The sequence below is a fragment of the Erpetoichthys calabaricus genome, chromosome 1 (assembly GCF_900747795.2).
Source record: "Erpetoichthys calabaricus chromosome 1, fErpCal1.3, whole genome shotgun sequence".
Taxonomy (NCBI): domain Eukaryota; kingdom Metazoa; phylum Chordata; class Cladistia; order Polypteriformes; family Polypteridae; genus Erpetoichthys; species Erpetoichthys calabaricus.
Window position 1 is genome coordinate 125,504,657 of NC_041394.2, and position 15,732 is coordinate 125,520,388.

General features: G+C 37.2%; 1 protein-coding gene across 2 annotated transcripts in view; it reads left to right on the plus strand.

Annotated features, from left to right (window-relative positions):
- Positions 1-15,211, plus strand: part of ido1 (indoleamine 2,3-dioxygenase 1) — a 59,360-nt gene extending 44,149 nt beyond the window's left edge. For both annotated transcript variants that reach the window (XM_028806023.2, XM_051933323.1), the window contains 3 exons: positions 224-275; positions 3,050-3,198; positions 12,753-15,211. In XM_028806023.2, coding sequence (XP_028661856.2) covers positions 224-275; positions 3,050-3,198; positions 12,753-13,126 — 575 coding nt within the window. In that variant the 3' untranslated portion in view covers positions 13,127-15,211. The remainder of the gene's footprint in view (positions 1-223; positions 276-3,049; positions 3,199-12,752) is intronic.
- The last annotated feature ends 521 nt before the right edge of the window (positions 15,212-15,732 follow it).

Below are 15,732 nucleotides of genomic sequence, written 5' to 3' on the forward strand. Positions count from 1 at the left end.
ATTAATAATTTAATATATACTGTATATATTTTAAAATCTGATTCACAATCTGATTATTTGGGTGGCCACCTACCAGGTAACACTTGTGGTTGGTCAGCCAGTCGGCAAACACCCGCCACGTCCTCACAGTTCCGAGAACCAGCTCATAGGTATGTAATACAGTTTCTGCCAAATAATACAAATATATATACTTTATAAATATATTCTCATTCTTCCTTAACAGGAAATGTTGATCCACAAGTGTTTTATGGAGTTATTCGGATCTTTCTGTCAGGGTAAGTAGTTTTCTCCATGTTTTCCAATCAATTTCCACCTCCATAGACTATTCTTAAATGATTATAGTGGGAGCAAATAAAAATAAATATGATAATAATTAAAATAGTCCACTAGTGCTCTTGCCAAAACCATGCATTTTTTTGTGAGCAATTATTTTTTATTGATTGAAAACTGAAATTTAAACAGAAGACAAAAAAATAAAATGAGCATGTAAATTCCAGGACAAACCACAAACTAGTTTATAAATATATAGAGTTCCTTGCCAAAGTACTCATGCCCTTTTGAATATGCAAAATCTTTGCATAATTTTTATTTTGAGTGTTATCAGATGTTAACCCAAATCTTAAAACTAGAACACCAGAAACAAATAACATCACACTGCTGTATACATTTTATTAAAAAAAAAAAGTAGTGTTCAACATCCCCTTGATTTGCTAATTGCTACATGGCCTTTAGCTGCAATTGTTGGAGCCTGAATGCTTACTGTAATTGTTGATCAGCCTCTCACATTGCTGTGGAGGAATTCTGGCTCATTACTGCGTCAGCAAAGTATTAATATTTGAAGCTTGTCTAGCATGATGCCAGGAGAAAATTTCCACAGAAGTCAATTTCTTCTATTTTGAATTTCTTTATTATCACCCGTGCTCTTAAAGTGTTTTGATCATTATCTTGCTGAATTGCATTTTAACTGTAGCAAACTGTTGGATGCCATACCTTTAAATTTTATATTTTTAATAATATGCTAAAGTCATAGTTTCTTTATTGATGGTAATTTTTGAGGTCTAGAGGTGGAAAAACATCTCGACCCTACAGTATTGTTTCTGTCAAACTTCACATTTTTTAACTATGCCTTATTCTCCCAAGCTTTTTACACCTGAGTCCACCATACTATGTTTTAGCCTCTCTCTGATAAATCCTATTTTCTTCTGATAGTGTAGTCAAGAAAAATGACATTAGTCAAGGCATTAAGATCCATATATGATTTCATAGTTTGCTTTTAGATAGATAGATAGATAGATAGATAGATAGATAGATAGATAGATAGATAGATAGATAGATAGATACTTTATTAATCCCAATGGGAAATTCACATTTTCCAGCAGCATACTGATACAATAAATAATATTAAATTAAAGAATGATAATAATGCAGGTGAAAAAAAGACAATAACTTTGTATAATGTTAAATGTTAACATTTACCCCCCCCCCCCCCCCCCCCCCCCCCCAGGTGGAATTGAAGAGTCGCATAGTTTGGGGGAGGAACGATCTCCTCAATCTGTCAGTGGAATATTTTATACAGATTGTGGCAGCTTTTAGCACTATTGATTATTGCCACCTTTTAAGAATGTGATTGTGGTTATGTGAAGCACCTAATACAACACTTTAAGAGAAGATGTGAATATCTGTTTACTGTGAGTCTTTGGGAATGTTGTTTGGAATGGGAGATGAAGTGCCATTAGAATCTGCCTTGTTAGCACATCTCAGAGATGCTGAGAACTGAACTCTGTGATATTTATATACGACATGACTGTCTTCAGTCAGTTTTAGTTTCTCAACATACCCTAAAGCCATAAGGTTTTATGTTCACTAAGAGGGCAGCACAGTGGTGCAGTTTTAGCACCAGTATAGAGACAGGGGTTCACATCCCAGGTGCTCCCCGAGTAGAGTTCACATGTTCTCCTCATGTCCACGTGGGCTTTCTCTGGGATCTCTGGTTTCCTCCCACAGTCCAAAGACATGCAGTGTAGATGAACTTGCAATGCTAAATTGGCCTCTAATGTGTATGTGTGTGTGTGTGTGTGTGTGTGTCTACCTTGTGATGAGCTGCCATCAAGTCCAGGGATTGCTCCTGCCTCACCCCAGCTGCCCCAACAACCCTGCTTTGGATAATTGGGTTTGGAAGATGGATGTTCACTCTCCATACCTGCCTAATTAAACTATCTTCTAATAAACACATCAATTATCCTGGAAAAAGAAATGGCAAAACCAAGTCCAAGGAAACATTAAAACTTAAACAGCTAAAGACCCAAGACATTTTCCTTGGGCCTGCTTTAATAGGTAAAATGGCTATCCTTTTACCATAGGGGTATCAAACTTGGTTCCTTGACGACCACCATTTTCTCTTCAACGGATTTCTTAATTAGAAGCCAATTATTCCTATTAAAACATTATTTAATTGTAAGGCTTCTTAGTGCTCTCATTTTCCCACACCAGACATTTCTAAAACTGTTGATTTTATTTTTCCTAAAAGCACCATCCAAATATTTTGATGAACCAGAACAAATTAATATTTCTCAGCTCTTCACCTTCTTCTTTTCAGATATTTCATTAAAGTTTATATGATGGACATATTCGTACCAATGGGATCAGGTTAGCTGGCCACCTGTAGGCTCAGCTAGCATTTGATTATGGTTTGGCTGCTGGATACTAAGGTTTTGAAACTTAAGCAAATTAATTTAAATTAAGAAGAATGTTCCTCTAGCAGCAGCGATTGATTACTAATTAAGCAAAGTGGCTGCAGCTACCTTTGTCCTCCAGGATCTGAGTTTGACACCACTGCTCTAAAATGTAGCAGTGTGAGTATGTCCTGCAATGGACTGTTACCCTGTCCAGGACTAAGGCTATATTAAAATGGCTCTGGGTGGGTTTGAAAATGGATGAATGGACATAAACAGTCTGTTTCTTCTTTATGAAACCTATGTAGGCTGTATAAATGCACACAGTTTCAAGGACGACATTGCAGAACTATTTTTGAATTTTCTCCTGGCTGCAGCTGGAAGGATAATCCTTCTATGCCAGATGGCTTGGTGTACGAAGGAGTTCATGAAGACCCAAAACAATTCTCTGGAGGAAGTGCAGCCCAGAGTTCAGTGCTTCATTGCTTTGATGCCCTTCTGGGAGTCTCTCACAGTGGAGAAAGTGGTAAGTTTACTTCTGTATCACAACAATTACAATATCAGTAAAGTGTTCTTTTTTTTTTTTTCAAAAAATATCACAAGCTTCTTTATTTATTTGCACATTAACTTAAGTCCTTCCAGACATGGCAGTCAATCACTGTTTGGAATTATCTAAATTCATTTGTCTATGCTATAGACACTTAATTATGCTATTGTGTAATGGAATGTCTCGAGAGGGACTATGTGCCCAGTATGGCTACTAGGGGGTGCATCCGGCCCCAAATCCCAGACTCAACTGAAGCACCAGAGTCACAGGTTCAAATAAAGTGATTTTACTTACAAAAGTACCTTAGTTTCTTCTCACTCTCTTGAGAACAACACAGCACAATGTAATAGAATATAATCCTTCCTTTTTCTCTCCTTCTACTCCTTTCCCTCCTGGCTGTATGTTGTCCTCTTCCTCCCAACTCTGACTTGCAGACCAAGGCAAAGTGGCCCTTTTTATGGTACTTCAAGTGCCACAGTATTGTATGGTGGAAGCCCCTTAACAGGTGGATAGTTTTCGCCTAGAGCTTCCTCCGGTGGTACCCAGCAGGGCTGCCCAACAGGACTACAGTTCTCAACATACCCTGTAGGTAAATACATGGGTGCACCAGTCCAGCAGTGCTGTCACCTACAGTATCAGAGGAGCATACAGTCTTGAATGGCTGTCTCCCCTCAATCCACCCATTTTACAGTCCTATCCGGGGACAGGAACACCATCCATCGAGGCTGGGACCTCAGTCCAATGCCACCTCCTATTACATTAGTTAGCTGAAGTTAGATAGACTTCATTTTGCTTCTGCCTAATAACTGTGGATCCCAGAGTTTTATTTTACCAGAATTCTATGTACATCACTTGTTTTGTCCCTTTCATTGCCAGGAAACTTTAGCTTCATATATCGATGTTTATATACTGTATACACACCCTTTTACATAATTATGAATAAAGATCTTTAAGAACCCTATTAAAAATAATAATTAACATATAAACCTACTTAGCTACACTAGGTTTACTTTCTTCTTACCTATTCTTTGTACCAGACCTGTACAAAAGATATATCAATGATTGTATTGGTGTTACCTGTTGCTCCAGAAGCCAGCTACAGGAATTAATTAATAATTTTAATAGTGTCCATACATCTTTTATATTTACAGTTAACCTTTTCACTACAAATCTACCATTTTTGGATCTCAGTCTTTCTATCAGCTTTCCAGGATTTAAAGCCTCTGACTATTACAAGATAACTGATACACAGTTGCCTTCTCTACAGCTCCTTGAATCCCTGGCTTACCAAAAACTGTCTTCTTCTTTGATAGTTCCTTAGGCTGTAGCCCCTCTGCTTTGATGAAATTGACTTATGTAATGAATGAGGAATTTCCATCCATCCATTTTCCAACCCGCAGAATCCGAATACAGGGTCACGGGGGTCTGCTGGAGCCAATCCCAGCCAACACAGGGCACAAGGCAGGAACCAAACCTGGGCAGGGTGCCAACCCACCGCAGGACACACACAAACACACCCACACACCAAGCACACACTAGGGCCAATTTAGAATCGCCAATCCACCTAACCTGCATGTCTTTGGACTGTGGGAGGAAACCGGAGCACCCGGAGGAAACCCACGCAGACACGGGGAGAACATGCAAACTCCACGCAGGGAGGACCCGGGAAGCGAACCCAGGTCCCCAGGTCTCCCAACTGTGAGGCAGCAGCGCTACCCACTGCGCCACCGTGCCGCCATGAATGAGGAATTTCCTCAATATATTAAATACCTTTCTCATATTATGGTTAGGGCCCTTAATCAAGCTGGGAGAAGACCTCATGACATCCACTCTAAGAGGAACCCCAATAAAGAACCTTGAATTTCATTGGTCCTCCCATTCTCCACCCTAATAACATCTTTCCCACAGATCATCTAACAAAATGTTCCAGTTTTGCAGACTTATCCTTCCACAAAAGGCTTTTCTTTCCCTAACCCTTCCTTGTCTTAATTCCACCAATCACCTAACCTGCAGAAACTTCTCATCTGTAGCTCACTTCACAGAGGAGAGCCACATTCCTCATCGGTCACTTCAAGTTATAACAAGAGCCACTGTGTCACTTGCAAACATGTCACTAGCAATACCCTTGTAACTACTTCTTCTAGTAAATTCAATATTAAAACAATGGGCCTACTGCCTGTCTAATAATTATTTACTTCATTTCTAGTAGGAAGTTTCCATTAATCTACATAGATTAAACAGGGAGACAGCTAGCAGACCTTTTCAGGGACGTTCAAGCAGTTAAGATCGAATATCTTGCAGAGACTATTGTAGAACACTTCATATCTCTTGATTTTAGCTACATCGACTTCTGTTTGCGATTTTCATGGGGCTTCAATTATACTTTTCAAGGAAGAATAGAAGAAGCTAAGATCATTGTTATTCTGGGATCACACTTTTCTTTTGGTTTAATTGATTTGACTTTTTAATCTCTCCCTTTATCTTTTCTAATGGCAGCATTTTCATACCTACTCTCACCTTCTTCTTTCATCTGCCCTGGCTTTGTTCCATTCTATATATGTTACCTGCTCTTTCTTTTCCAGTTGCACATCTGATGAAGGCCTTAGACCAAAACATTATCATTTTTAGTGTTTCCTTTTCAATGTGGAAATAATCTTTAACCTTTTTTTACTTGCAGATGCACACTGACACAGCCCTACGCTATCTACATATATGTGTGTACTGTATATTTACATATAGTGTTGAGTTGTAGGTACATATTGCATGTTGTTTTATAAGGTATGATGAACCACAGTGTCTCTCACCAACACACCAGTATTCCCAATGTCAAGCCAGTTTTATATGTGGAAAATCCTACAATTCTTCTGGAAATGAAAGAAGATTGATATAGCTGGTGATGTCTGTGCAGACAAAGGGGATATACAGTCACCATGCTGAAAGTCAAACTTAGGTCAATTCTCTAACCACTATGCTGCATTGTTTTGTTTTAACTATATTTCATAAATGATTAAAACACTCTGAGCTTTTAAATGGAAGTATGTATGCAATGTTACAATAAATTAAGATTAATTGAAATGAATACATTAATTAAAAGCACTATGATGGACTGACATTCCATCCACGGCTGTTTCCCGCCTTGTGCAAAGTGATTTAGGTATAACTGTGATTCCCATTACCTTAAATTGAATTGATGGTTTTTTTATGTTATTTTATTTACTTTGCCAAAAGTGAAAATAAAAACATAGTTCATGGCAAGACAAAAACAATAGGAAATAAAAGCACTGTCAGTGCCAAGACTTAGCGAACACCTACAGCCTCTATAAAATGCGTGAATTGGCACTTATGTTTAGAAATAACCAATTAAGTATCTTCTGTATAGCAGTTTGCTAATGATTAAATTTCAAATTATTTCTGTATAGATCTCTTCACTAAGTATAGCTTGCATGATATTTGCATTTTTTTTATTTTTTATTATTTTGCCAGGGGCTAATATTATTAGTTCAATGGAGTGTCTTAGTCTTGAATGTGCTACATACGGTTATCCATGAGTAAAACATTCCTGACGTAGATCAGTTCCTGCTTTTCCTAGTAACTGACATTAGCTTCTGTTGATGATCATTGCAATACGCAATTTTTCAGGAAACTGTATTCTTCTGAATTCAAACAGGTAATTTAGTTGAATAATAGGAATTTTGAGTATTTATGTCCATCTGCCTTGTGCCCTGTGCTTGCTGGAATAGGTTCCAGCTTCTCTGCTCAGGATATAGTAGGTTTAGAAAATGAATGGTTAATGATTATGATGCTTAGTGTTCTTATTATTACCGTATGTTAATAATTTACATTTGTTTACATCATTCACTCAAGCATTACTTTTTTTTTCATCAGTTGTATGTTCAACCTTCAATTTTTTTGTGTTATAGAGGAGAATAATATACTGTATGTCATGAGATTTTCAGAACATCACACCACAGCATGAGTTGGAGCGGCTGATGCTCACAACTAGATGTTGCACAGCAAGAAGTTTACGGCATAATGCCCACAAATTCACAGCCTTCTTGATTTTTTTAGCTGTTACAGATCTGTTACAGTCAAGTTACTAAATGCTCGTAGTGTATGAGACGAAATATAAACATAAAGTATGTTGTATGTATTGTTGCAATCTGAGGAAAAAAACACTGACAAAGTGAATAAAGTCTGTTAAATACCACAACAGACAGTGTAACCATTTCAGTGCACAGTGTAAACGTTTCAGTATTTGCTGTATGTATTGTGAAAAATGAATTATGAATGTCACAAATGGCAATTTATAGAAAAGAGATATCATGAACTACATGTACAGTGCAGACTCTTTCATACCTTATGCAAAGGTGTAAATATAACATTATATGGGATTTGTGGGCAATATTCTGTCTGTGTTGGTAAATTACGAGCATGCATTTTAGGGTATACTAAATTGAACAAAGGGTTTTCTGGGTTCCCCTTGATGTTACACTTGTGCACTATATGCAGTGTCCATCCCCTTTCTCTTCTGAGCAGTGCGATCACCGTCAATCATAGCTTATTGTTTGGGGAATCCAGCTCCTCCTGCATTTCTCTCTCCCTTGCTGGCAGCTGGTCTCGAGGTGTACAGGACACCTTGAGTGTGTAACCACATCTTACTTCAGCTTCTAAGAACTTTCATTCTTCCACTTCAGAAGCCACACTACATATCATTCTGTCTCTTTCCCTTGAATCAACACCTTGTTTATTCACTTGTCTGTCCACACCACAGGTGTTGAACTTCGGTCCTGGAGGGCTGCAGTGTCTACAGGTTTTCATTCTAACCATCTTCTTAATTAGTGACCATTTTTTGTTGCTAATTAGCTTCTTTTGCCTTAATTTGAATTAACTTGACTCAGGGCCCTTTGTTGTTTCTTTTTTTTTAATTAGCAGCCAAATAATAGTGAGACACAAAACAAGCCACCTCATGACCAGCTCACCTGGCATGTGTCTGTGCTAAGCAGAAAAAATTATGAGGTGTGTTAACAAAAAAAGTCCAGTTGTTAAAAGCATTATTATTGACAAATAAAATTTAAAAAAGCACAGGTCAGCTAATTTTCTCTTTTCTTTAAAGTCACCAAATTTCAATCTGATTAGTCAAAGCATTTTTTAGATATTGGGATATTTAGCTTTCCTATTTTGTGTCTGGGGTTACCCCTGAATACTGATAAATCAAAATGTCCTTTTTAGTGGATATCTACTTCCCTAGATGTACCATCCATCCAAATTTCAGCTTTTTAACTAAACAGGAAATAGTGTTTTCATTGATGAGTGAGTGAGTATATATATGATGGAAACAATTAAACCATGCCTCATTTACATACATGAACAGACAAGTTAGTTTACACACCCAGTAAAACAAAGCAAATTTTACATCTCTCTATTATAATAAAAAAATCCTGGGATGAGACGTGACTTTTTCAGAAAGATACTTTCATGTCCCGCGAGACAAGACTTTGTGCCAAGAGATTTAACCATGCCCGGGGCCGGAAATAAAAGACAAAGAGTAGATGACACAGTAGAACATTGTAAAGAATTCAAAAATGTTGCCGCAGTACATACGGTTTTACTGCATCATGTAGGAACTCTGAGAAATAGACATTTACATGTTTACTGACAATAACATATTTAGTCACGTTTACGTTTTGCATAAGCTATTAAATTCAACAGAATTAAAAGTGTTTTGCTCCTGATTTTCTTTTCTATTCAATGTCTGGTGCATCACGTTGCAGTGTCCAACAGTAGTCAGCAAGCATTGACGGATTCCAGTTGCCCTGGTATCATTTTTCCATCGTAGCAATGTCCTGGTGAAACCTTTCACCATGTTCGTCACTGACAGCACCGAGATTTATGGGGAAGAAGTCCAAGTGTGAATGGAGGAAATGAATCTTGAGTGACATGTGGCAGTTCGTTGTCTTGTATTCTTTGAGAAGTTTGTCTACCAGCTGAATGTAGTTTGGGGCTCTGTAATTGCTCAGAAAATTGTCAACAACATCTTTGAAGGCTTTCCAGGCAATTTTTTCCAGCCCAACTAACAGATCTTCAAACCGCTTGCCACTCATAACATGTCTGATCTGAGGACCAACAAAAATGCCCTCTTTGATCTTGGCGTCAGTTATTCTTGGGAACATCTGTCTTAAACAATAAAAACCTTCTCCTTCCTTGTTCAGTGCTTTCACAAAATTCTTCATGAGTCCCAGTTTTATGTGAAGAGGAGGCAAAAAATATCTTTGCCGGGTTGACAAGCGATTCATGTGCCACATTTTTCTGTCCTGGAACTAATTTTTTATGGAGTGACCAGTTCTGTCGAGAATAGTGCGACTCTTTGGCACGGCTATCCCATTCACAGATGAAACAACAGTACTTTGTATAGCCGAGCTGCAGTCCTAGTAATAGAGAAACAACTTTAAGATCTCCACAGATATTCCAGTTGTACCTGCTATACTGGACGTGCTTCAGCAAGAGTTCCATATTCTCATACGTTTCTTTCATGTGTGCTGCATAGCCAACAGGTACTGAAGGATAAACATTGTCATTGTGTAGCAGAACAGCTCTCAGGCTTAACATTGACGAATCAATGAAGAGACGCTACTCTTCCGGGTTGTGATCACAACGCAAGGCTGAGAAGAATCCTTCAATGTCACAACAGAAACAGAGACTGTCGACTTGTGCAAAAAATTTGGTTATATCATGATGTCGGCCTTGAAACACAGAAATTTTCCTACCTGGTGACAGCAAACACCATTCCAGCAGTCTCAAACCCAGCAGCTCGGCTTTTGCTTTTGACAGACCCAAATCTGACCAAATCGTTCAATTCGGAATGTGTTATCAGATGTGGATCGCCTGATGAGCACAGTTCAAAATCCGGGTCAATGTCACTGTCAGTACCCTGCATTGCAGTTTCTTCAACTGGTTTATCTAAGGTCCAATCCTCTGGTGGTTTTGGAATTGGAAGGCTGTCGTCATGTGGCACAGGTCTCATTGCTGGAGGCAGATTAGGATATTCAATTGATGTCTTGTTTTTGGCAGAGAAACCAGACACATTAGTCAAACAGAAGTAACAGTCCATCACATGGTCTTTCTGTTCTCGCCATATCATCGAAACAGCAAACGGCATTGTCTTTTGAGTGCCTCTGAGCCAGGCTCTCAGACTGAGACCACATGTCACACAGCAAATGTGAGGCACCCATTCCTTGTCTTGATCACCAATTTTGCAGCCGAAATACAGATGATAAGCTTTCTTCACAAGAGCAGTCATCCAACGTCTCTGAGGCGCAAGTGTATATTCGCCACAGATATAGCAGAATGTATCGCAGCTGTTACGACATTGATGAGACATATCGCCCGACACCAAAACGTCTATAGCATCAAGCTTACTTACTGTTATATTGCTACAGATACTATACTTTACTATACTGATACTATATATACACACTGGCTATCTATATTAACCAAATGAGCAGGATCGGTGTATGCAAACCACCTTTATAGCATGCTGAGACCGCGTCAAGCTCGTTCAGACCTGCCCAGGATGTCCACTTCGGACAGAACAACTTCCATCCTGGCCTGATTCCATGCCTGGACATGCCCAGGCTGCTCAAACTGTTGTTGATAAGTCACTTACGGGAGCGAAAATGTTTGGATACAAATATAAGAAAAATCATGACAAAACTGATTTCTCTGAAACGGTACGTGATGATGTGATATTCGTGATCAGCACCCAAAAATCTATACGAAACACCCAACAGTGTGCAAGAAGCAAAAACTTTGTTGTGCAGTGTTATTCACATCCTCTAAATCCCTGCTGACTTAATCTTTAAGCCTTATCACTGTGTGATTAGGAAACTTAAGTCTGAGCATTAGTCATTGATCTTTGCACATTCTTAACATTAGAAACGTTACTTTACTGCTGTGTTGAAGACTCTTTCTTGAATGACTACAGCTCTGTCTTTGTACTGGATATGGTTCGGATCATTTTACACTTTTCAGAAAAGTATTTGTGTTCTGCTCATGAAAAAGTCATAGGAGTTCACTCTGAGCAGTGCAATCTCAAAATGGCATTGAAATCTTTACCTTCAGGAGGAAGATCAATGATTTAGAAAACATCTACATGTTCAGTGCCTCAAAACTATAACTCTCTTTACTCATTAGGTTTCTACCATTAGGTAAAGCATACAAGACGGGACCCAAATATTCCTGGTATTGTTATAGAAAACTTTATTTTAAAATGTATAGCAATTTAAAATACACTCCTAGAGATGTAATACACTTGTCCTAGCACATCTCCCATTCCTGGAAACATTTTCTGTACTCATCCTTTGTTACTGAGTGCTTTTCGCTGGTTTTTCTTCTTCACTTCACTTCAGTCTCAGTCTTAATTTTGGAAACAAAAAGAAGACACAGGGAGTTAGATCTGGTGGATATGGGGAGTGTGAAGCAACAACCATATTTTTTGGTCAAAAACTCCATGACTGACAACACCGTGTTTGCAAGTGAGGTGCCATTATGCAACATTCAGTTTTGCATCCACCATTTCTCCAGATGTTTTTTTTTCCTGATGCTTTCCAGTAGACGCCTCAGCAGTTCAATGTAATGTCACTGATTCGCAGTCTGTTCATGGGGATGAAACCCTTTATGAAAAAAACTTCTGTTAATGTTGAAAAGCATGGTCATCATTGTCTCTTGAAAATATGTCATGGTGAATTGGAGGAAAAAAAATCTACAAAGTTACAGTATCTGTGTAATTGTAGAGTAAATAACAGAAACATGCCCTCAATCAACTCAGAACCATGACACTCGTCGGACTGCTTAACCAGACTTTTAGGCATACAATACTCGGAAGCATACACTACTCCTGCTGTATTGACTGATTATGGGAAGTTTTGAGTCCCCCCTTGTATGTACTCTGTTTAAATAAAATAGTAGGAATTGCTTTGGCATTTTCATTAAAAATGGACAGCACACTTCAGCTAACTTTTAGTCTGATCTCATATACAGTCATTACACTCATCTTATTCACCAAGGAAAGGTAAGTCTCTCCTTTAGTAGTTTATGTTCATTTCCAGCAATAGCTATAAAAAACACAATGGATTTTCTCATCCAAACCTTCATTTTTCTTTGCCCTTTTTATATGATACTATATGTGATACTTTATATGATATGATATTTAATATCAGTTGTAAATTAAATATTTTTCAATGCAGATGTCACTGCTATTTCTAAAAGGATATCATTTCAAACTAGTGTCTTGACTGTGTCTATGGGTGATACAAAAAGCAGTGACCTCCCACAATCTACAGACAATGGTGTCAGGCCGACTGGTGATTCTAAACTGCTCAAGTGAATGTGTGTGTGCAACTGGTTGTACTCAGCATGGTGCACTAGCATCTCTGGTTTTCTGTGGAAAAGGATGTTTTTTTCCAGTGTTAATTTTTGCTGCATACTTGAATAAGATTTCTTTCTTTATTTTTGAAATTGTTATATATTTTCAACAGGGAATTTTTTGAATAGGATGCAGGATTACATGCCACCATCTCACAGACAGCTAATACAGGATATTGCCTCCAGCCCATCTTTACAACAATATATTGTGGACAGCAGGAAACCAAAACTTCAAGAGGCCTTCAACAACTGTGTTTCCCAACTTGTAAAGCTAAGGAACCAGCATATTATAATAGTGAGCAATTTCATACTTGTACCAGCAGCTAAAGCTCGTGACATAAGGAAGAAGGGCATCAGTAATGATGAGATCCTGTTGAAGGCCCCTTCTGCTTTAGAGGAAAGGGGAACAGGAGGTTCAGGAATAATGAGCTTTTTAAAAAGTGTCAGAGATACAACAAAGGTGGTATGTGTACCGTCTGCCCACTAGAGCCAAGAAAGAGTCCAGGGGCATTGGGCATTCAATTCTAGAAATTCAGGTACAGGAGTAAAGACTTTGTTCTACTGAATAATTTTTAATGTCAATAAGGAACTTTGGCTGTAACATAACATGGCTTATTTCTTCTCTCTTATTTAAATGTTGTAATGAAACATTCCATGAAATTAATTTCATTCCTACAGCACACTCCTCTTCTGCAGCTGCCAATTCAAGATATTTAAAGTAAGCTTCAGCACAAGAGAATGTGATTAAAAATTACTTAAGTAAGCTGTTGAGTTCTTTTGAACAAGAACACGTCCAAATGGACTTGAAATATACATTTTTATCAATAGACAAATTAGTTTTTTTTTTGATATTCAGAAATTCAGTTGGACTTAGTAATCAAATTAAACTCAAAAATCATAACTGAACTAAGCCCCAATTATTCTTTGATTCTGATTTACTCTAGTATAAGACTTTGTCAGGTCATTCTCTTGATTTTATCCCAAGCGTGACAACATTTATTATAGGAGTAGACTGAAGATGCTTCATCATCATCATCATCGGTACACATGACTAGTAAAAGGTACCTTTACCAAAAACAACATGGCAGAACGCATTTAAAAAAAAAATGCTGAAAATGGTGGTGTCCACAGAAAAGAGCAAACAAAATGGTGACACAATGATGCCACAAATATAAAGCTAAAAAATTAATAACGACACAAATAATTATCTGGCATTTGGCATAATATTTTTAAAAAATATTCCACCCAAAAATGATTTTTAAAAAATGTTTTTTATGCCATGTGGTTTATAGTGATGGCCAAGAAAAAAATTGGAATCTTGTGTTTTCATGCGTAATGGAGCTAACAAAGTTATTTCTTTAATGGAAGTGGATGGTGTCCAGCATTAAACATGAACAAACAATATTAAAATGTCTACAAAAAATCTACATGTTACAGGTAAGCAGGAATGGTGCATTCTCATAATTCTGTGCTTTTGAATTGAAGACAGGAGTCTTGACCAATGAATGAGGGGGAGAGGCAGGTCTTCAATGCAAAAGCATAAAATTATGGGAATGCACCTTTCCGGTTTACCTTCTACATTGATTTTTCAAGAAGTATTAATAATTTATTAAAAATATTTGCATGTTTTGAGCATTTTACTGGGTAACAAATATATGAATTATGCGACACAAGTAACAAGAATTTTTTCCTTTTTTTCCATGGACATTTTTCACATTGTTTACAGTTGAACAGAACAGGTCACCATTACAGTCCATTATATCATAAACTGTTTTCCCTCATCCTGCAATAAAACATGAGATTCATGTTTTTCTTCAGCCATCACTACAATTGGGGTAACATACACAAAAATATCATGTTTGGGTGGAGTACTCCTTTAAAGAAAAATAAATATCATTCTGTGAAATTTCAAACAGAACAATATGTTACAGTATTCTTATTTTTATCTTCAACAAAATGAAAATTTCTCATTACAGGCAAAGTATATGTCCAAGATACAGGCAAGTGCCGACTACCACATTACTATGCACGTGCAAAGACCAAAAGCTTTCTCTAGTTAAGAACAGATATGCTTATCCATAGCAAAAGTTCAACATTAATTCTATTATGTCAATGTTCATATTACAAATGTAAAAGAAAGAAATTAACATAATAAAACAACATTATACAAGTGGTTGACACAGCAGCATTGGTATTCATTCATGTGAGAAAAAAATTATTTGTTTTTGCCAAGCAGAAAACAGATGCCTGTCATTGTTTGATGGTGAAGTAAGTCTTTCATTTTCTTTACTTATGAAGGAGAGCAGCTTTGAATCAAATTGCTGGCAACAGGAATTCCAAGGTCAGAGCACAATTTTATATTTGGGATTGACAAGCCAATGGACCATGCAAGATATTTTATTCATTTATATTTCTTATTTTGAATACAATATGAGATCTAATATACCAGACTGTACAATAGTTAGTGTGTTCAGTATTTCCCAACCTATGCTCTTGTTTCTGTAAATCTGTTTATTGATGGGGATAGTTTTCTCCTTTCTCTGGCATTGAATAAAAACTAATCAAAAATGTTTTCCTGGTACTTTTTGTTTCTTTGTGCTTCAGAAACCAGCAAATATCAATTGTTTGAAAAGCTATTTAAATGCTGTTTATAAATCTGAGCTTGCAAAATATAGTTGCTGTGGAGATACTGAAAGTGGGGTAACACTACATTAATAAATAGCTATTGTGGTATTATATTTATTAATTTTGTGGTATTGCCATATGAAAAAAGACATTTATTATGATACCAGGTCCTGCCATTTACAGACACTGGAACAACAAAAAAATACATATTTCTATAATGACCCAAATAAGTCACTTTCACAAGAAGTACTTTCTCCAAAATCAAAGTATTGAAATACAAAAAAGTAGCCAAATCAGATTCAGTGTGCTGTGCTATTTACGTGATGAAATTAAAAAAGTAAACTTGTGAACTCCCCCTTGAGAAATGTTTATTTAGAGCTACGCCTACTCTCATGTAATAAACTTAATAAACTCCTTTCTTAATAGAGTACTTTATAATGACTCACTGCTTTGACTGCTCTTTTTATC